Source organism: Crocodylus siamensis, chromosome 12, assembly GCF_052110815.1.
Source record: "Crocodylus siamensis isolate JL-2025a chromosome 12, ASM5211081v1, whole genome shotgun sequence".
NCBI lineage: Eukaryota > Metazoa > Chordata > Crocodylia > Crocodylidae > Crocodylus > Crocodylus siamensis.
In genome coordinates, this window is record NC_143406.1 from 49804051 (window position 1) to 49826647 (window position 22597).

The window sequence follows — 22597 nt, forward strand, 5'->3', positions numbered from 1 at the left end:
CACCCTTCTAGTGCGCCCACATCCCCCCACATCTTAGTGTCTTCAGCAAACTTGAACAGGGTGCTTTCTACCCCCTCATCCAAGTCACTGATGAAGATGTTGAACAGTGCGGGCCCGAGGACCGAGCCCTGCGGAACCCCACTGCCCACGTCCTTCCAGGTCGAGAAGAACCCATCCACTACCACCCTCTGGGTGCGGCCCTCCAACCAGTTGGCGACCCATTTGACCGTGTGGGCATCGACACCACAGTCTCCCAGCTTTTTGATGAGGACAGGGTGAGAGACAGTGTCGAAAGCCTTCCGGAAGTCCAAAAAGACTACATCCACAGCAACCCCTGCGTCTAATGATTTGGTGACCTGATCGTAAAAGGCCACCAGGTTGGTCTGACAAGACCTGCCACTGATGAACCCATGTTGGTTGCCCCTGAGCATGCATTCCCCAGCAAGGCCCTCCTGGATGTGTGCCAGGATAATTTTTTCAAAGAGCTTACCCGGGATTGAGGTAAGACTAACTGGCCTGTAATTTCCCGGGTCCTCTTTTTTTCCCTTTTTGAAGATAGGGACCACATTGGCCCTCTTCCAGTCCTCTGGCACCTCGCCAGAGCCCCACGAGTGCTCACAGAGCCGCGCCAGGGGTCCCGCAATGACCTCGGCCAGTTCCTGTAGAGCCCTAGGGTGAAGATCGTCCGGACCAGCGGACTTGAACACGTCCAGCCTCTCCAGAAGTACCCTAACTAACTCCTCGCTAACCCCTGGCCCAGGCGTGTCTCTCCCGGGGCCCGAGGGGGGCCCAGCAGGGAGGTGGCTGGACTGGTCCCTACTTAGGAAGACAGAGGCAAAGAAATCGTTAAATATGTTAGCTGTCCTCGGTAGCTATCGCACCCTTTACTCCTTATGTCCTCAGGGCCTTTCTAAGGAAGTAGCTGTTTGAGTCATTAAGTAAAGAACAGGTCTGGCTTTCATGGGGCTGACCCGTGTCAGCGATGGGTATGTTAGATGTGCTGGTGGGGAAGAGAGGGTTCCTTCTTCCTGAGCGTTTCCATGCTCAAAGGTCTGAAGACCGGCTGGAATTAAGGGGAGTAGGACCAGGGGCTCGAGATAGTCGTGCACCTTTGCAGAGCAGCCGCCCCAGCAAGCTGCCAATGGCCCTGGACAGCGGGAAGATGAGCATACACCTGGGGCTGTCCGTTGGCAGACCAGCACGGTGCAAGCACCCTGCCCTGTGCCTGTGCCGCTCTGCTCATGCTTCCCTCGAGTTGCAGTGGAGGGGCATTTGCACCCACCAAGGAGGTTTCACAACTGGGCTCTGTGCGTGCGGAGCTGCACAGAACTGGGACAGCCGGAGCCACAGCGCTTTGAAGGCAACAGGCAATCTCTTTGCAGGCCCTGCAAGCCATTCCAGGATGACCTCTGTCACTAAAGACTGAGCCTCAGGGCACAGAGGAAGCTGCAAGAAAAGCAAGAATGGGCCTGTGTGTGATATTTCCTTGGCAGTGGGATGCTGCTCTGGTAAATAAATAAAGGTTAGAGATGTGTGTTGCACTGCACCACTTAAGAAACTAGGGGGTGGAAGGAAAGAATAATTGGCTGGATGCAGTGAAATTCAGGCTCAGCAATTCCATCTTACAGTTGGCAGCTTTCCCAAACACGGGTCAGGGGAAACAAGTTCGCCCAGCTTTAAAACACAGGGAAATTCTTTATCTTTCGTATTTTTTGTGTGTGCTGATTTTAAAGGGTAGGATTAAATCCTCATTTAATAACCCCTGGTGCCTGCTCTCCTGGCTCTGATCACCCTGCGTAACAGCGATAATACTGGAAAGGCACTCGGCGCCTGGAGGCAAAGCAGTGAATTTTCTTTTCCTGAGCACGGATCTAATGGCTGTTTGTTATTGCGGCCCGTGAAATAGGCACTGGCTGTTTAATCATGAGCCCTAGCATGAGATTTTGCTCTCTGCTGGCTGGGTTCCAGCTCCAGCTGGAAGAGGAGCCGTTGCTTTCTGTTAGCCGTGTCAAAATCTGTCATTTTTGTTCCTTCCTCCTGGGTAAGGAACCTACAAGGACCTAAGTAATTGTTGCTCAAGTGAGAAGTCCAGTTGAGTTGAGTGGGACCACCCTGGCAAGTAGGGATGAGGTGCATGAATAACGGGTGTCTGTACAGTACGCCTCTTAGCACAGGGCAAAGATGACTCTAGCTAGGCGTGCGGCACATAAGCACTCCACGAAGAGCGCAGCAAGAAGGCTTCTTGGGAAGTAACGTGCCAGATCCGTGTGTTAAGAAGACTATTTTCCCTTGTCTATCAGATCTGCTCGTTTAGATTATTTAAGTCAAGTGCAATTTGGAAAACAACCTGTTTTGCTCATGACAGCTTCTTCATTCCATGTAATGATGCTGAATGTAACAAGCAGCAAGGGGTTTGTCAGTGCAAATCCTCCACGTTCCCAGGCCTGCACTCCTCACTTCAGCTCATAAAAGGAGCCCCTCACTTTGCTTTTCCCAGACATTAAGCAGAAAGTATTTTCTAACATGTCGGCTTTACAATTTCACTCCAAAGCCCTCATTTTGCAAGAAGCCTTGACAGCAAATTGCAGAAAAAAGGGAAGATGGAGCAGTAGGGAAACCTATTGAAATGGTGCCCACTTATTTTTAACTATTTTTCTGTTTTTAGCCAGCCTGTTCCTTTGTCTTCTGCATGTTTCTTTCCTATCCTTCTTTTCCTCTCTTTGCATTACGTGAAAATCCCAATTAAAAAATACGTTGTAGGGTTGGTTTGAGAAGGAAGGCAGTGTGCGTGTCCATCGGCGTGGCAGGTTTGGCTGGCGGGAGTGAGTGGCAAATAGGCTGGAGGTGGCACAGGATACGTGCAGGGGTCGGGATCAGTGACCGGAGGGCTATGTTTAATGAATGGTAAAAGTATAACATGGAAAGATCCATACCTGGCAACTGGATTCCCCAGGCAGGTTCTCTGTCCTTGGGTCCTGGCTCTCATGATGATGAGCTGTTTGCTTTACTGCAGCACTGAGGAGCCTTCGTCTTGGACCAGAGCCCCATGGTTGTGGGAAAAGGATCAGCTTTACAGGGAAATGCTCCCCAGATCCTTCCCTCCAAGTCAGCCTCAGATGAATCTAGTCCCCCCCAACCAAGAGGGCAGTGAGCCTGCAAGGGACACAATACTCTGTCCATGAGGAGGAAGAGAACAGACATTTCACAGATTCAAAAAAAGTGCTTTTAAGGATGCATCTGCCTTTCAGAAGAAAGCTTCTCCAAACCCGGCCGCTACATCTGAGCAAGTCTACAAGTGTTACCTTGCTATCTCCATGCCAGCGGTAATCAGAGATTGAGGTCTTTGGGAAGAAATCACATGGACCCAAGCTCCAGTTAGCACAAGAGTGAGAGAGCATGCACTGAGGGGATTTATTGTACTGTAGAGAGAAGCTAAAACCTAAGGCTGGGTGGCTTCTTGAGACCAAGGGGGTGGCAAGAAGGAGTAACTGGCTGGATAGCATCTGTTAGAACAGCCTTGCTCTTTTACAAACATCTTGAGACCCCGAACAAGAGAGTGCCCTGCAGGATCCCAGCACACCCGGTCTGCGTCTTGCTCAGCCTGCACCAGCACTTGGGCTGAGGAATGGGGCCATGGGAGACTATTCCTCCAGGGCTTCTTTGTCCCCATCACCTCTGCTTCTGCGAGGAAATGGGAGGCTTGGCCCACGGACTTCCCGGTGCTGCTTGCATCCTGTTGCCCTACACCTCCCTGTGAATATCATCATGTTGGTTGACATTATTTTTGGCAAATGAATTCTTAGCGCTGCTCTTCTCACTGAAGACACTCCTCCCAGCTAAGCGTGGTCACCAGCTCAGGATCAGGGGTTTCACAACTGCAGAACTGGCTACGGAAATGCAGAGAAATAGCTTGAGGTGAGGGGAACGGTAGAGAGTCAGTTAGTGCCCCTGGGGTCCTATAGACGTGCAGGGATCCAGCAGAAATCCAGCGCGTCCGAGCACAAAAATGACCATGCTCCAGCAGGCTCAGCGCCGCATGTATTAGCATCCCCACGCTGAAAAATGGCAGTGGGACACTTCGAACTAAAACTTGTTCAATGAGCTTTAGTTCCCAGCCCCCCACCACTATTTTCAGCATTGGGGGTGCTGATACACATGAAGATCAGGCACTTTTAATTAGCACGGCTTGCTAATTAAAGTGCCCCTGAGCACATGTAAAAATGCCCACCATGACTGTCCCACTGAGCCTGGTACTGAAGGGAGGGAGTGGATGCTGTGGTCAAATAGCAGGCCAGCTCCTAAAAGCATGGGCCTAGGTAAAATTAAAGTTGAAAATAACCGGGAACCCTACCGACCTTGACTGTGACTTTTATTGGCAGTGACAGGATACAGTTAACAACGTGGCATAACTAGAGTGCATCATACACTTGTTAACCTTCGTAACCGAGGACAGGCGCAGCAGCAGCTCTGCCACAGCAAACGCTGCAGCTTGCACAGCAGACGAGCATGGGTGGGCGAAGGAAGTATCCTGATAGGAAGTTGAACCAGGACGTCAAGGAGGAACGGCCGAGCGTTACACAGCTTCACAGGCAAAAAAACCACTGGTGTCTGTGTCTGAGGGGGAAAATTCACACGGCGCCTTACAGGGAGACGCCTCCATGCTATTATTAGTAGCAGAGGAATTGATTTTAAGTTTGTTAGTGCCCCTCGATGCACAAGCCGCATGACGTGACTTCTGTGCGCCTCCCAGCTGCAGAATAGTGCAAGCCATTATTATTTACTATCTACAAACAGGGGTCATTTACTATCTGTGCGGCACTATCATAAATGCTCAGCTTTCGTAACATGGAAATAACCTGTACCCCATTCACGCTGTCAGCTGGACAGGCAGTCCTGCACCAGGTTTTTGAGGACCGTTAGGGGTCGCAATATAGATAGGAGTCAGCTTGCTCAGCAGTGTCAGGCATGTCAGCTTTGTGACAGGTGAGTGGAAGAGGTTTCATTAGCATCAGTAATGATAGCACAGGTCAGTTGAGACAGTTTTGTGGCCAGGCTGCTAAATGTTCATGACAACGTCTGAAGACGGATACAGAGAGAGGGGGAAAAGCTCTTCCTCTCCCCAGTACTGCTACCTGCTTTCTGCCCTTCTCTTTCCTCGCAGCCTCTTCTGTTAGCACAGACAGAATGATGCTTATTTCCTTATTAACAGTAGAAGAGTTTAGTACAAAATTAAATTCCTGAATAGTACTGAAGACACGTACAATAACAATTGTTTCCTTGAGCAGTAACTGTTTAAGTTCCTAGGATATTTCAAAACAGTCCTTCAGAGCTAAATGCAGGAATTGCTGATAAGCAACCATCTCTGTGACAGGTTTATTATCCACCAAAATACCCCAGCAATGGGAGCAGGGAGCATATATAGTAGGCTAATGTATCTGAACGTATTAAAAAAAAAATAGATTGGTTTGTAGAGATGTGGTTGCAACTGTATGTTACATCCTCTCTATCAGTCTGTCTAGTACAGCGTTAAGTCCTTTTCATTGTAGCTCTTCTGTGTAGAAACCAATTATCTGTATTCACACTTTATTATATATTCCACTGGCAGTGTTGCATCTACATCCTTCTGTGGGTGTTATTCATCAGACACTGAAACCTTACTTATTTTTGTACTAAACACAGGCATGTAAATGTTTAAAAAAAATGTCTGTGCAAGTTTGAAAAAAATGAAGCCAGAAGTGAGTCACATTCATGTGTTCCAGCACTTGTAAAAAAAAATGCTGTTATCTTAAAAATAATGTTGTCAGCAAGCAGTTCCTTATATATGTCTGTACTAACCATTTAGATTGCTGAATTTTCAACAGCGAGAAGTATTTCTCCTCGGGATCCACCTCTGCTCTGATGTCTGTAGAGAAATCATTCAATGACTGCTGACAAGAAAGGCTAGGTGGCAGAAATGGTATCTATTTATAATGATATTTTAATTGAGCTGTATATACCTGGATTGCATCCCTTTCAGCAGTCATGAATCACCTATTTCCTTGGGCATCCAGCGTATGAGCTCCTCTGCACAGGCCCATCCATACAGAGTCTTCTCGTGCAAACGAACGTGTAGCTCTGAGCCCACAATTATAATCTGTTAGGAGAAGGGAGGGTTTGCTCAGGGGTGTTTGCACATGGGGCCTCTGGGCACTACAGTAATAAAATATACGTGTTAAATCATAATGTCACATTCTTGCCATTATTTCTTTGTTTTGTTCTTTACTTTCACTTTCAGATTCTCACTGCTCCAGTATTCTAGGCTGCAAACACAGCAAGATGTCATTGTTTGCCTAGAATATTTTCCAGTGGATTATTCAAGGTTCTTTTGGCCCGGTGTTTAGCAAATGATGGTTTTCCAAAACAAGGAAATGTAGGACCCAATTTAAATGGAGAAGTGTGTTCATTGCAGGATATAGCATGGGTAATTCCTACCTGCCTAATAAGACATATATGGTCCCCATCATCAGAGTCTCTGAATACCTTACTTGGCCAATGAAAAATTGATGTGAATACCCATATGCCAATAAGAAAATTCTTCACTTCGGACCTGACTTGCTTAATTTTTCACTCATTGCTTTGCATATCCTAGACTGGTGGTTTGAAATGTGTGATCTGTAATAAGCTGATTGGTGCTGCCTCTGGCATGGTATTAACATTCCTCCTTGTTTAAAACTTCATAAATTGCACTTCCCACAACAGTTAAAACTATACTAATTGTTCTCCTCATCTTAATGGACCATTTAAGCAATTGCTGAAGTTGTTGCAGGGGTATTATCTAATTGTGAGTGGGTGGGGAGGAATGGGGTGGTGTGTGTGTGTTTGCGGGGGGAGGGAGGGGTGAGAGAGAGATCATGAATAGGAGGGAAAGTTTCTAGGAGACAGTTCTTGTATAGTCCGTAGTGTGGAACACCTGGTTTGGATGCTAATCTGATGCCTCATAACAAAGGCATATCCACTGGAGGCAGAACAGTCTGTTTGGATGTCTTGTCCATCCCCTGCTAAAGCCCTTTTGCTTCCTACGGCATAATGTTTTTTACTGCTTAGCATGATCTACGTTTAAGAGTCCTATGGCTTTGGACTTCTGCATCTTATTCTATAGAGGTTGTTCCAAACAGACATAAATCCCCTGGTCTTTCCAAGGCTTTAATTATTCATTTGTTTGTTTACGCTTGTGAATCCTAGTTACGCTTCTTGCTCTAGAGTAAATAAATCCTCTTTTTTTGTTTTGAATGAATGCTTTGGTTAGATGTAGATGCCCCATGCAGACACTGATTTGTTTCATTATTCATATTTTTTTTCTCTCAAAAGTTAGTGCCTTTAGACCACTAGCTGTTTTTGTGCCCTTCCTTTCTAGTAAAGTGTTGTCAGAACTGAAACCAATAGTAGAGGTTTGGTTTCTCTCTGAACCTTGTGAAGAAGATTCACCAAATTCGTGGTCTGCTGCCTTCAGAATTACAGGTTTGCTTTGTGGCTGCATCCCCCCTGGCTGGCCAGTTTGCTGTCAGCCGAGCTCTCTCTAGACACTACTGTTTGCAAGGTCTCTTCATCCCATTATACCCCTTAAAATCCAGGCCTAGCTTCCTTTATGTCAATTCATTAAGAACATAAGAACAGTGATTTAATGGGTCAGACCATAGGTCCACTGTGCCCAGTCGGTGTCCCCTCTTGGTGTACCTTTTGACCTCCGCTCCCGTCCCTGTTATGTTTTTCGCTGTCCCAAGGAATTTGTTGTTGCTTTCCTAGCAGCCTCCCTTTTCAAGGGAGGCTCATAGCATTTCTTAATGGGCAGTGTCCCGTGATAAAGCAACAAATAGATCTGTGTCACGCAGCTCCAGCTGAGATTCTGGCTGCATTTCTCCCCACACCTTTTCTTTTATGCATTCCCCATACGTAGTCCCACCAAGCCGCGGGATCTCTTGGTCAACCTCCTCCTGGCTCTGGCCACGCTGGTCACCTGCAAGATCAGGAAGGAGACTCTGGCTAGGAAGAACCCGGGCGAGGATGATGCTGTTTTCCTCTCCGTCCTCTGCTCACGTCTCCACCTGCTCCCTTGACTCATTTGGGGGGCAGCCGGTGCTAGGGTTGCCGAGAAGTCTCTAAATCCCCAGGAGACAGCTGAGAGGCACCCAGGAGATAAATGATAGGGCAGTCATTAATAAATACGAAATGTTAAATTCATTAGTAAATGTTGCATCCAATTTATACAATAGTCCAGTGGGTTTTGAAAATGTTGTAGTAATGTGCATTTGCCTTCCCGATGCAAAGTCTATGCACCGTAGCCTGCAACTGATAGATGCAAACATGTGGGAACATTGGCGTTACGGAATAGATTCAAACAGAGCTGGTGACCCAAGTGGGCTTCCCTTCTTCTGACCCCGTAACCATCACTCTCGTTCTTGGTTTCTTTTTCATTTGTCCTAAGCAACCTGTCATTGCGTTCTCAGTGGCCTCCCTCTTTAAGGGGCTTCTAGATGTTACCAGTGGGCCTAGGCCCACGTTCACTGAGCGTGCCAAGAAGCCTGTTTTGCACCAAAGGCTGGAGGGAGAGTGACCCAGTCTGAGCATGGTTTTCCCCTGCTCCTCCCCCCCTTGCAACTTCTGACGCAGAGCCCACGCCCCTCGCTCCCTGCTCGACAGCGACCGATGCATCTGTCCTCCCCGCACATGTCCAAGCCAGGTTGTCCATCATAGAGGACAGTGTGGTTGTCCTTTGTCCTCTCTTGAGATGAAACCCGACCTTTAGGTCCTCTATTTTTCTCTTCAAGACAAAAAAAGCACCGGGTTTCATGTTAAGAGAGGACAGAGGAGCAGAAAACCAGACTGCCATCTATGACGACCGCCCTACCACCATGTCGGTCTAAGGCAGCAGGCCCCATGCCACCGCACCATCGCCAACTACGTTGGCCATTGTAGGGGAGAGTCGGGTTGTCCTCTCTTGATACGAAACCAGACACCTTTACTACTTCTATTTTTTTTCATGAAGAGAAGAAGAGAGGACATAAAAACATTGGGTTTCGTATCAAGAGAGGACAGAGGAACAGAAAACTGGACTGTTGTCTACAATGGCCACCCTACTGTCGGATAGCCGTCATAGAGGAGAGCCTAGTTGTCCTCGGTCTTCTATGGATATGAAACCTGACGCCTTTGTTTTTGTCATGTAACGGTTGCATCCTTCTGACGTTGCCCCTGGCAGCCTTTGCCACAGGGGTTTCATGGCTCACAGAGCTCAGATGAAAAGGGTGGGGGGGAGGGAAGGCCACTTTTCATTCTCCATGCAATGGGGCTAGGTCGTGCACCTATTTTGGGGTGCAACGGCGACCCTTGGGCCCAGGCGCCCCCGCCCACCTTGCTCTGTGGCGGTTGCTAGGGCGGTTGCCAGGGCGCCATGTTGGCTGTGGGGGTCCCGCTGCCCCGCGGGCCTGTGGCGGTTGCTAGGGCGGTTGCCAGGGCGCCATGTTGGCGGGAGGGGGAGGCGCCCCGGAAGTGCTGCCCGGGCGGGGGTTTCTCTTCCGGGGCGGCCGGGCCGGACCTGGCCAGGTTAGGAGGAGGCAGGAAATGGCGGCGTCGCTGCAGCAGCAGCTGCCGGGCCCTCCCGCTCCGCTGTGCCGGGCCCAGGCCTCCTAGGAGCTGCGGCCAGCGCCGGGCCCGGGCCGGACTCCGAGCACTTTACCTACATGAGGTGAGGTGTAGGGGTGGCGTGGCGTGGCGGGGCAGGGCGGGGCGGGGCGGAGGGCGCGAGACCGCCCGTCCGCCAAAACGACCCACCGACCTCCCGGCCTTTCTGTTGCAGACAGTTGGAAGCCAAAGCTACCAAAGACGTGGGGAGAAAACTACGCAGGTAAGAAATGGATTGTCCTGCTCCCGTGCCCGGGGACGAGTGTGTGTGTGAGAGTGTGTGCGCACAAGCGTGTGTGTGCATGTGTATGTGCATGTATCTGAGCATGTCCGTGTCCACACAAGACGCTGACCATGCCGTTGCAGAGTACTCGTGTGTACGCGTGCAAAATGACTGACACATGTGCATCCAAGTGTGAAGTGGTGGTGTGGTCATGTCATTGAGCAGCTGTTCAGCAGTGCTGACCCCACGGCTGCGCATCACTCCTGTGCGGTGGCGTCACGTCACGCCACACGGGAGTAACGAGTGGTCGCGTGGTTGGTGGAGATGGATTCGTGCACGCAGAGACGCGTTACCCGTTTCTTTTTGAGTTTTATTCCTGGAGACCAGTTGGGATGTCTGCCTGGAATCGCAAGGTCACTGGTTGCAAAAGGTTTAAAAGAAGGGAAAGCAGAAATCCCGGGTTTAGACAGATCAGGCTCTCCGCAGACATGTGTGCGCAAATCGTTGGTGGGGGGGGGACATTGGTTTCCCGCTCTGAGGTGGAACCCTTGGGAAGATGTAGCGCTGCAGGTTGGCTCTTCCCAAATTTGTCCAATCCACCACACGTTTAATGTTGATGAACCAGCCTTTCCCTTGAGCTTCATATAACCTCTCTGCTGTGAAGCAACTGATCATCCTCTGTATCCAGGCATCGAGGCTGCAGTTCTGCCGGTGACCAGCGTGTTTATGTGCTGGGAGGCCGAGGGCATGGGAGTTTCAATATTGACGACTTAGCATGTGAAACTAAGACGCCGATACAAGGGTTGTGTATATTGCTTTTGTGAAAAAGCACGTGCCGGGTGTTCTAATAGGACAATATTTTTGCAGATAACTGCAACTCTGCTTTCACGTTGTCACTGTCTTTCACTATATTTAATTTTTCCTTCTTTTGGTTTTTCTCCATGTCCTCTGTAGAACTGGTTACAATGAAGGGAGTTGCATTGGGGAGGACTGCGTGGTTCAAAACTTGGCAAAAACTCAAGGGCGGCTGCTAGAACTGTATTTTTCGGGTCCTGGTTTTTTTTGGGTCTAGTCTATTTGGAAGTTTAACTTTGCTTTATAACAACACTAGAAACTGAAGTTTCCTGTCCCTTAAGTATATCTTTTTTTTTTTTTTGGCAGCACCATACTCAATAGCTGGCCTTTTGTTTAATTGATAAACACTATTTTATTTGGGGGGGTTACGATAGAATTGAATTAAGGTGCAGTTTGTATAGAAGCCTGAAAACAAAGGTAGTAGGATCCTTCAGAAAATACTTTAGGGTCATTTTCAAATTGAAGGAAACAATTCTTAATTGCAGCTTAAAAATCATTTGTCTGTATACAAAATTAAAATACACCTAGAAAGAATGTAAATAAACTAAAACACAAGCGTTCCCTTTATGGAAAGAATACCTCGTATGTATTTGGTGTTACAAATATTTGCTGACACAGCTGGTTCGGATGGAAGAGCAAAGTGTTGGTTGAAGATAGACTGATATATAATTAGTCACCAAAATGTGAAGGTCCACCAGTGCCTTAAGAGAATTGTCCTAAACTTTGGAAAGTTTTAATTGAAGTAGTTGCCTGCATCCTCTGCAGTGTTTGAATTCAATTGCCTTGGCGTTGCACAAAACTTTCAGCAAGGTCTCTTTTGAAGTGAAAAAAAATGCAGCTTATAATTGTAAGATTGTACCAGGAACTGCTTACAAAGCAAGAAGGTGCAGGGGGGTGGAATACCTGCATGGAGTGAAGAGGAGGAGGAGTACTAGCACCAAGGGTAGATTTTGCGATGGAGGAAAGCTGCTGCTGCTGCGTGTCACTCTTCTGAGAGTGCTGGCAGCAGCCAGGAGGGATGAGGAGCAGGGTCCTGGCACTTGGGAGAGGAGCACAAAGCTTTTGAATGAAGAACAATGGAAAGAGCAGATTAGGAAGGAAATCAAAGATGCCACTCCAGCCCCCCTCAAAGTCTCAACATTTCAGTAATAGCCATTCTGTTGTTAATAGTTGTCAGTTTTTAATACTAATAGGCCACTTGTTCTGTTGCCAAGTAACTTGTAACTATCAGCAGTTCATTCCTGATGACTGTAACCCAGGGATTTGAAACTTCAAGTTCTCGATAAGGATCTTAATTTCCAATCTTCATCCTCTTCAGAACGTTCCATCTTAAGGAGCTAAATACTATATGCTAATATCCAGTTAAACATGGGGCCCCATTGTAATTGGAAACTGTAAGTGGTACCATGTTACAAATAATGTTTCAGAACTGTGACACCTTGTTTTGATAATGCTAGTGATACGGTGCACATGCTAGCACCTTCTACAGGGGAAAATTGTGAAAGATCAGTGCTTGCCAAACAGCAGTGATAGAGAAACTGAATTAAATTACAGCCTGCAAGGAGGTATTACAAAGAGCCAACAGTTTTAAATAATGCTGTTGGCACCTATTTTGTGAGGAATTGTTAATTTGTACTATTTAAATAGCACTTACGTTTTGGATTGCCTATAGCTGCTCTTTAAAATATTTCCTTATCAATACTTTAGACTTGTATACAAAGATTCTGAAATAAGATATACTTATGGTTTCTTATTTATTAGTGCTATAACTTTTTGCACCTGGTAATATACAAATCTTTCAAAGCAGCTTTCCCTTTAAGGCCTCCATATGTGTTTTGTTAAAATTTCCAGGCAACCTTGTGTCTCGCATTGGTTCCCTGATGACCTCAGTTGAAGTAGTTCAGTGATTTTTTGCGGGGGGAGGGGGGAAGGAGTGGGGAAAACTATTTTTAAGTAAAATAAGGATTTCATATTATTTTGGGAAGATAGCAGTCATTTGTTTTGAAAAAGAAGTTGTTGGAAAAGGCACATTTTAGTGAAGATAAAACTGTGCTGTGCTTCAGAAGCTTTAAGCAGAAAACTCCATAAACCGTGAAATTATCTGAATCTAGGAGAACAATTTGAGTGATTTGACATTTAAATTTCCAAACATATGTTCAGTGTAGAATTAGTGCATACAGATAATCTATCTTTATGTAATGATAATATCTAAATGTGAAAGGTCTTGGAGCCCAGAAGGATGAGCAGCTTCAGAAATGTATTTCTGTCTGAAAATGTTCTATCTATCGTGTTACACAGTATAATTGCAAAAGAATTAAGGGGATTCTTTTTCAGTTTGCTTATTGTATACACTTGCCACTAGAAACCTTTTAGTTGATTTGAAAGCACTTTTATATGGTCACTGTGTCCCTTTCATGTAATGGGTTTTTCAGGTAATAACAGGGACCGTACAACCATTTTAGACGTGTGGTTGCACAGTCAAGTTGGCAGGGGGATTTGGTAACAGACACTGTACCTCTGACTCTTTGAATTTTTTCCTTGACTTTAACTAGATTTCAAGTTGGCTTTACTGGCAAAGGTCAAAACTCTCAGCATCCAATATAGGAGTGGAACAGTAGTTTCAGTGCTCAGAACAGTAAACTATTCGTCTCCAGGCTATTCACATGGATATGTGAGCAATCTATGAATAGGGTTGTTTTAATAGCCCTGGGTGTCATACTTTGAACCCAGAGTACAGCAGTGCCCTGAGCCTGCATGCAGCCTAGAATGAACTGTTAGTTAAGCAGTGGATGTTAATAATCTAACAACATGGATCAAACTTTTCATTTTCCTAGGATTGCAAAAGCTCTCTGTAGAGCTGCAATCTTAGTGGCTTAAGAATAGGCCCTTACAATTACATTGGAACATTTTTTTTAAACTACTCAACAAAATGTTAAAGTGATGCAGTTAGGCAAAAACTTGTGATTTTATTTAACTTTCTGCTAGACTAATCCTGAATCTTTACTGCAAATAGCCAGTTATTTCCAACTAAAAGAATCTAGGAAAGCATAAAACAGTTGGACAGTTTAAATTGAAGTTTCATATTGCCTTTTAGGCTATTTTGGCTAAATATAGAAGGCTTGCTTGCTTGTTTTGTAGCAGTGTCCTCCTGTCTTGGTTATTGATATGTTGATAGAGCCAGGTACATGTCCAATTTCTTGATAGGACTAATAAATGTCATCTTGCCCTGTGAAGTTTGGTTAATTGTAAATGCCCTAAGAGTAGCTTGTGTATGGGGGGGAAAAGAGGTCAATTAATAACAAGATAATTGAGCACCAGATTTCACCTGTATTGAGACTAGTGGTTCAGTCCCAAGAGTGTGAAGGGGGGTTACAATGACAATGTAATCCAAGGAATACCTTTGCAGCACTTCACTTCAAAGTGAACCTAATAACATGTTAGGTAGAAATCCGTTGTAGCTGGAAGGCGTCTACAAGCATCAGTTGGTGATCTGATAGTGAGGGCTCGTTTTAGAAAGAACTAGCTCCATCTTGTGGGACTGATGTGATGAATGTAGACTAAGGAATGTATTTTCTGCAGTCATCTACTTGACTTCTAACTCTCAATTCGGACATAATTTGAATGCTGACTTTCAGTGTTAGTGTCCACAAGGTAATACCATTTGTGGCTAGGGTTTTGTTCAAAAAGGACATAATTTCCTCAGTTTAGCATAACACTTATGCAGCTTGAAAGGGAACTTCCATTTGTCTTGTTGCAGTGCAAATTAGTATGTTGCAGAGTCAGGTCAGTAGTGGATACCTGACACCACTGCTAAAATGGTGACCTCCTTTTGAAAAGGCACTGATGGGGATGGCACCGATTTTTTTTTTGAGCCAGCTGACTTTCATGCTATCAAGGTTACCAACCCAAGATTTGATTTGTTTTGGGGGGGGGTTTTTTGGTTTTGGTTTGGTTTTTTACTGACAACACAAACATTTTACAGACAGATGTTTTACATCATGTAAATGTAACTCTTCTGCCAAGCCCTGGATGGTAGTAACAAGGTCCTAGTTCAGGGATCAGCAACCCCTGGCACACATGCCAGTTAGTGGCACATGGAGACATTTTCCCTGGCACACCAGGAGGCGTGCAAGGAAATTATTTAACTTTTTTTTTTTTTTTTTAAGTTGCTCCTCCAGGCTCTCCAGACCAGCCACAGGTCCCAGTGCTGTGGCAGGCACTGCAGGTGGAGACAGGAGAACACAGGCAGGGATGCAGTCTGTGTTGCGCTGCTTCTATCCCCTGTCCCCAGGCTGGACACTCTGTTCAGGTCTGGCCCCTGGAGGGGAGCTGTGGGTGGGGGAGGCTGGGGTCCAGGCAGACACTGTGCAGGGTTGCTGTGCTGGAGGCTCCCAGTGGGTGTGTAAGCCCTGGGCCTGGCCAGACCAACAACTCATCCTACTTGGGTGGGGGCAGCAACAGAGCGCCAGGGCTTGGTGCTCAGGGCAGAGTCCAGGCAGCGCAGGGGGAGGTGCTGCGGGCAGGCTGTCCCAGCTGGCCCCTTGGCAAGGCAGGAGTTGCGGGGGAAGAGGGGCTGCCTGGGGCTCTGGGCTTGAGCCAAGGCTGGCGGGTGAGTGGGGGTACCCAGCAGCACCTGAGATGGGGCCTGGCTCGGCCCATATAGCTCTGCAGGGATGGGGGCACAGCTGCCTAGCCGGTGAGGGGACGCTGCCTGGCCAGGGCAGGATGCCGGGCTCAGGAGCCTCCGGCTCTGGGCTCAGCCTCCCTGCTCTCCAGGCACAGCGGAAGCTGGACAGACGCACTCCCAGTGCAAGGGTCTGGTTGCAGGAGCCCCCTGGGTCCCAGGAACAGCTGCCACAACTGCCCTGGCCTGCCTGGGTTCTGGCTGTGCCACACTGCAGCTACCCTCCAGGGGCTGAGGCCAAGGCAGGTGCTGGGCAAATCCACTGTGCTGCAGGCTCTCACCCAGCTCAGCCCTGAGCACCATCTATGGCCACTGTTCCCAGGGCTCAAGGGGCTCCCCCAGCTTGGCCCTTGCATCAAGGGTGGCTGGACCCTGCTCGTGCTGTGCCTGGGGTACAGGGAGGCTGAGCCCGGAGCCCCCTGTGCCCTACCTCAGCCAGGCAGCATCCCCTCGTGGACTGGACGGCTGCACTCCATCCCCGCAGAGCTTCACAGCCAGGGCCGGAGCCCACCTTGGGTGCCACTGAGTGCCCCAGCCCACCCACTGCAGCCTGAGTCTGCAAAACCCAGGGGCAGTCCCACTTCTCTCTTTCTTTTTTTCTTTATTTCTTTCTCTCCTCTCCTCTCTTTTTTCTCTTCCCTTTTTCTCTCCCCTCTTGTCTCCTTTTTGCTCTTCATCTTTCTCTTCTTTTTCCTTTTCCTTTCTCCTTTCTTCTCTTCTGTCCTTTTTTCTCTTTCTTTCTCTCTCTGCTTTTTTTCTTTCTCATCATAACATGCGTAACAAAAAAGAATACACAAGAACACAGATGGTATATGAAGTTTTATTTATTGCCACCAGGTTTAGAATTTTTAATAAACCTGGTATTTACCATAAAAAGCAACATTTATGGTTATTAACTACATTAATATGCAGTGTGTCCTGCCATGTACTCCTCTGCCCCGGTTTTGTTTTCTGGCATGCTGTCACTATGGCACCTTACAAGGTAGGCACTGCATTTTTTTCAACACTCTGGCCAAAAACGTTGCCTACCCTGGTCTAATTCAAATTTAGAGATTTAATACCCACCATAATAAAAGGGGAAAAATGTAATCAGTAAAAAGTCCATGGAATTACAGACAGTTGGCAACCCTGCACACTGTTCATCTACAAAGGACATACTAACGTGTTGTCCATTACACTGTTGACTCCTGGTCCTTACAAAGCTGTTACACTTGCTAGTGACCTGAAACCTGGAGTGTATGAAGACTCCACATTTTTCACTATTTCATTATGAGATAATATTGCAATAGCAGGATTTCTCTGAATAATATTTACAGCCTTAGAGCCTACTGATGCACAATTCAGAATTAAGATTCTCTGTATAATTTTAATTTTCTGAGCATGAATGATTAAAATGTCATCCTTTATATGACATAACATATCTTTGGTCCTGGACAAATAAAAGAATTATCCTTCTTTAAGGGGGAAAGGGAATTAACGCTCACATGTGCATCAGCTGGTTCATAGTAATTGCTTAATCTGTCCACTCCTAGCCAGTAATATGTGAAGCTAAACTTGCAGTAGTTTACCTCCAATGAAACAGCTGATACATTATTGTGATTTAGCTTCCACTTTTCGCAGGTTAGAGCAGACAGAATTGTTGCAGTGGCTTCAGCTGCACTGCAGCTCTGCTGCTGGTTGTTATCTCCTGTTTCTAAAGCAGCAGCTGCTTTAAGGGAGCCAGTCTTCAATAGTTGCAGGAAGCAGAAACCAGCCCATGATCGATGTGATGTCCCTGCCTTACCCATGGTCTGTAGCTGTGCTTGTTACCCTCGCTGCACTGACATCTGGGAGAGTGTGACACACGCTTTTTGTCAGCTTTCTGTCAATGAAAGGACCTCTGCTAAGCAGGACAGACCTCAAACCACACAATTATGAGTGTAGTAGAGTATCAAAGAGACGTGCGTGCAGGCTCTCTCCTCCAACCAACTTCTGATCCATGAACACAAGCTGAATATGAGAATGAGGGGAGGCAGGAGAAAGGGAGATGAACAGATACCTATATTTATTAAGTTTGTAAGTATATAAATAGTGGTTTGGCTCTTTCATTTTGTGGGATACATCTCTGCTCTAGTCTGGGGTTTGTATGTACAATAATTGAGAATACAGAAATTGCCAAACTTGAGATGATTCAAGAAATAGACTTAAGGAAACTGCTTGGGTGGCCGTACAAAACTGATCAACACTACAGAGCAAACTTGCAGCAAAACCTGGATCAGGATTCAGAGCTTTCTGGAAGGGGGAGTAAAGAAAACTTTCAAATTCTCCTTTTAAAACTTGTTCCCTTCTGCCATCTAGCAAGGTCTGCTTACTGGGAAAAGAGGAGAGGACTGGTTTGAGAGTGGTCTTTTTTTTTTTTTTCCCCTTCTAATAAAAAGATACGGTTTTTGCTTGGCTGCTCAAGTTCTGACTAGTTTGTTTTAGGAATAACTGATTCATCCTTGTAGGAGCATGTCCCAGATTGTCACAGCCTGCTGCGCTTTTAGATCAGATTCACTTTCTTTCCATTTACTCCAGCAGTCTTTTCCTTCTGAAAATTTTCTCCCATATGCATTTTCATCTCCCAGTCAGTTGCTTTATCTCTTCAAACATTACCTTAATTTTCTTGTTTGCCTGTTGCCTAGAAATTACTTTAAACCTTGCCGCTTGTCTTTTTATTACTATATTACCTTCACTGCATGTATAGTCAGTCTGCAAGTGTTTACACCTTCGCTACTTTTCTGTTTTTCTTCAATTCGTACATTAACTTTTTGATCAAAGGACTAAACTCCATTCTTATCATTAGAATTTATTGTCTCTTAACATTTGCTTACAAAGTGGAAAATAGAATACAGTATAATTCTGCACAGCTGCATTGGTAGTGAGCTTTCTCTTTTGCAAAAAACATAAAATATTAATTCAGGTTTATTTAATAGTTTCTTTGGTCTAAACCTATTAAACAACTATATTCTTTCATATATAAGATGCTGTTTCTTCCAAAAATGCCATGTCTCTTGAATTTGAGTTGAAAAGAAAAGGCAGTTTTGTACGTACTATGGAGGTTGTATCCTTATAACTGTATCTCTTATTTATTGCTTTATTTTCTTTTTTTAAAATTTAAAGTCAGAAAATTTGAATGAATCTTGAGTTTCATTACATTCAGAAGAATATAGTACTAATACCATTTGTCAGTAGAAGCTTGTTACATCTGAAAGATGGTAAATTTGATTATGTAAGAGTTTAGATTAAGAGCTAGTTCAGAGCAACAGGTACCGATTAAATTGTGCCTACCTATAAAACTAATATTGGCTTGTGAACTAAATCTAAATTAAAAAGTGTGCTCTTTAATTTATGTGGCTTGGCAGTGTTAGTGTCTCTTTAAGAAAAAAGCTTGCCTGTGGGCATGAAGGAGTCAAGGATCTCTTCTGCATACCCTAGAAAACATGGTGTGCAAGGAAAGTTTGGAGGAAGTAGGATTATTTAGTCTGGACAAGAGGATACTTGTTGGTGGGGGAAGGAGGTTGATTTGAAGGATGGTTATAAAGAGAATGGTGATATACTGTCCCTGCGGGCACAGGGATTAGACTAAGTAATAGTATTTTATTTTATTAATTTAAGAAAGTTGAAGTTAGACAGTAGGAAGAACTTTCCAAGTATGTCGGCGGTTAAAAACCTGAATAGCTTACCTAGAGTGTTTGAGTAAAACTTATTATTGGAAGTTTTTAAGAGCAGGTTAGGTAAACACTTGCGTGGCATGGTTTAGACAGGGAAGATCCTTGCTTGGGCAGTGGCTTGGACTAGCTGACCCCCTGAGGTCCCTTCCACACCTGTTTTTTCTATGGTTCTGCACTAGAGCAATCTCCTGACAGTGGGTTGCATTAAATCTTCTAGCAGCTTTGATTGAGAGTGACTATATCTACTGTTCTGACCTGAAATTTAATCTAATAGCACAGAGGTGGTCACCCTGTGGTATGGGCAGCTGCTGTGTGTGGCACATAGCAGATCGGGAAGGGGACAGGCAGCGAAGTGGCAGACAGCAGAGCAGTGAATAGGGCAGGAGAAAAGGAGTGGAGCAGCACTTGGGGAGGGCATGGGGCTAACTTGGGGTATGCCTGTCAAAAATGTTTGGGCCCAATGAAATCACACACATGGGTTAAAAGTTGTTTGAGATTGACTTAAAAATATATTTTATTATTATTATTCTAAAAAGAATATAAGTGACCATATAATGCATCTTGGGAGAGTTAATTACAAACTATATGGTTCAGGGATTTAGTGCAAGAAGAGGAAGAACAGTTGATGGAAGAAAGGAAAAAGAGAAAAGACGACAAGAAGAAGAAGGAAGCTGCTCAAAAAAAGGTAAGTTAATCCTTATATAAGTAAAAATATGAACCTAGGATTTAGTTTTAATGTCTGTTTACAATATTGCATATTTAGACAGTTGTTAAAGATGAGACTTAAAAACCCCCCTCATGTTCTGAATCTACTATTAACTGTTCACAAGTAATTGTTACACGGATTTATCTTTTATTTACCATTCCTGTATAGTTTTCTTTAAAGTTAAATAAGTAAAAGTTGGTTGATGTTTTGCTTAAAGAGAGACTTTCTCACAGCTTGTTCATTAAACCAGTTTTGTGTCTTTTGAAGTTCCTTATTGTGTTGATATATATTGTTAAGACTGGCATAGTACAAACTGTTCTTTGTGATAGTAGCTTTTAGCTGTTAGTCGTATTTTAATACATTTTATTACACTTCTGGGGGGACTCCAACTCACAATTGCATAGTCTACATTGTCTGAAGTGGATAAAATGAAAACTTTGGCAGCAGGAAGCTGTGTTTAAGATTAATAATTGTGAGAATGTTAAGTGTTATTCCTAATGCCATTTTGTTCACAATATCTTTAAAATCACTTCATATTTTTAATATAATGTTGAAACCAAATGTCTATCATAGTCATTCATACTTAGATGGAGATAATCTCCTTATTGAGGAGCATTACTCTATTTAAGAACATATATCTTCACTTTAAAGTCAGATTTGCTATTTGGAAACACCAAGAATGGCTGAGTTCTCAGCATTTTCTTAATTCTACTGAATGATGCCAAATGCCTAGTTTATAGCTAGAAAAATAAGAAGAGTCAGTTCTGTCATCCTCTGTGCCCTGTGTCAGAATAAAGGGGTTGATCCTATTCACTAGGGAAAAAAGGAGTCTAAAAAGCATTAGCGAATATGAATTTGCCAGTGTCTAAAAAGACACTGGGACACCCTGTGCAGTGGGGGTTTAACAGTAGAACTAAAAAAAAAAAAAAGAGCTCCCAAATAGGAGGGTTGTTGGTTACTTGTTTCTCCGGAAACAAAGAATTAAAAGATTTGTTCATATTTGGGGTGTTGTGAACAAAATCAAAGCAATGACAAGATTAATCTTGGGCACCATTCACCAAAAACAGCAAAACTGGGCTGCCTTCCTTTGATGTGGTAGCCTAGTGGTTAGGCATGCCTTGGGTGTACCATAACAGGGCTTTTGGGGAAAAGAGGGTCACCACTGAAATGTTATGAATCTGCCCCCGAATAATGTTTTCAGCTTCCCCTAAAATGGCCTTTGTAGTGAAGAAACTGTTCAGCTCTTCCCCCTCTTTCCCCCCCACCCCAATTCTCTATTTTGCTATCTTTAACTTTTTTTTTTTCTCCTTCTTTTTTTGAAGTCATGAGTAGCTTTTGGCTCTGAATCTTCAAGGTGTGTGGATCCCTGTGAGTGCACTGGCTGTCTCTAATCACCATGAATGTTTAGCTGACTTTTTAAAACTCACCCCCTTTTTAAAATTTTCTACACAGAGGCTTAGTGCTAGAAGTCAGTTGATAACCTTTTAACTTCCCTGGCACGTCTGACCACCGTGAACAGATGAGTCTAGCAAATCGTCTGCCGAGATGCTAAATATTGCCTCCTTTTTCTGTCGCTCTTGAGAGGGTGCCAGAATAGTGACTTAACGATTAACTTGAAACTCACGCACTCACAGCTGTGGCAGTGATAAAAATCCAGCCTTAGGCCTGCTATAGCTCCTGGGATCTGTAGGTCAGCCAGCAGGAAGTGGCAGGGCTCTTACTGCATTAATATGCTGCTGCCCAGTAAACCTGTTACTGAGGTGCCATAGGAAGGTAACTTTGGTATAGAGTCCTTGTGTCCTTAAATGAGCCGTTTTGCAGAGTTGCATGAGGGTTGGGCTGGGAGTAGGCAGGTGGAAGGAAGCTCTGAATACTGGGTAATGGCAGCTTTCCTCACACATTGAGTTTTTTTGGTCATCATAAAGAGTTATTTTCACCTGCTTGCCTGTGGCATGCTATGGGGTACCTAACTTGGTAGCAGTTTTGAGGGTTGGGGAGGGACCAAGCCAGGGGGTAACGGTGAGGTAGGCAAGTGTGAGTTTGGTGAGTCTGTGCGTTGCTGTGTTCTGCAGAGGCAGCCCTTTGCTTACTTGCACTTCTTTCATTTCCAATGGCTGGAGTGGTTTTTCTCTTCTTCAGAAGACAATTTAGAGAGGTTGGCTACATTGGTGTCCAGAAAAATGAAGAAAACGTAGGAAATGCATCAGAAATTTTGAATTTCTTGGAAAGAAGTCTGGCCTTTGTACTCTGCCTACATATTAAACAGTATATAATATATCTTTGACAAAACTAACAATAAAACTGAAATACATTATTAACAGTTAACGTACTCTTGATTTTTATCACCATAAATGTGGACATGGCACCAGTAGTATTAATAACCTGACCTTATAATCAACCCTAACTGCACTGATCTTCAAGCCTTCTAGTTCTCAAATCTGTCAGCTTTCCCCCATTTCTCTGGGGTGGAAGAGCAGAGCACGACAGTGAGAGCTATTAATAATGAGCTGTAATCCATTTAAGAAACATGGTAGGCTTTGGGCCAGTTGCTGTAACACGAACCATTTATGAATGCCTGTTAAAGGGCTCTGTCAGCTACATATCTCTTCAAAAACATTTTGATGTCTACGTTGCATGTAGTATGGAAGATTATTACAAGTTGTCTTCAGAGAGAGAGATGATTTTGTTTCCTTTGTGCTGTTGAGAGAACATTATGAATAATCAGATTTGCCGTCTTCCCTTGCATAGTTAGACCTGCACAACTATGGAGTGAGAGGAAACTT

General features: G+C 44.9%; 1 protein-coding gene across 7 annotated transcripts in view; it reads left to right on the top strand.

Moving 5' to 3' along the window:
- Positions 1–9576: 9576 nt before the first annotated feature.
- The window catches only part of TNRC6A (trinucleotide repeat containing adaptor 6A), a 51579-nt gene continuing 38558 nt past the window's right edge, over positions 9577–22597 (top strand). For 6 of the 7 annotated variants that reach the window (XM_090024366.1, XM_090024367.1, XM_090024371.1 and 3 more), the window contains exons 1-3: positions 9578–9718; positions 9830–9877; positions 19703–19793. In XM_090024366.1, the coding sequence (XP_089880492.1) occupies positions 9714–9718; positions 9830–9877; positions 19703–19793 (144 nt within the window). In that variant the 5' untranslated portion in view covers positions 9578–9713. Of the gene's footprint in view, positions 9719–9829; positions 9878–19702; positions 19794–22597 lie in introns of all 7 variants that reach the window. The other variant, XM_090024370.1, reaches the window with a different exon arrangement.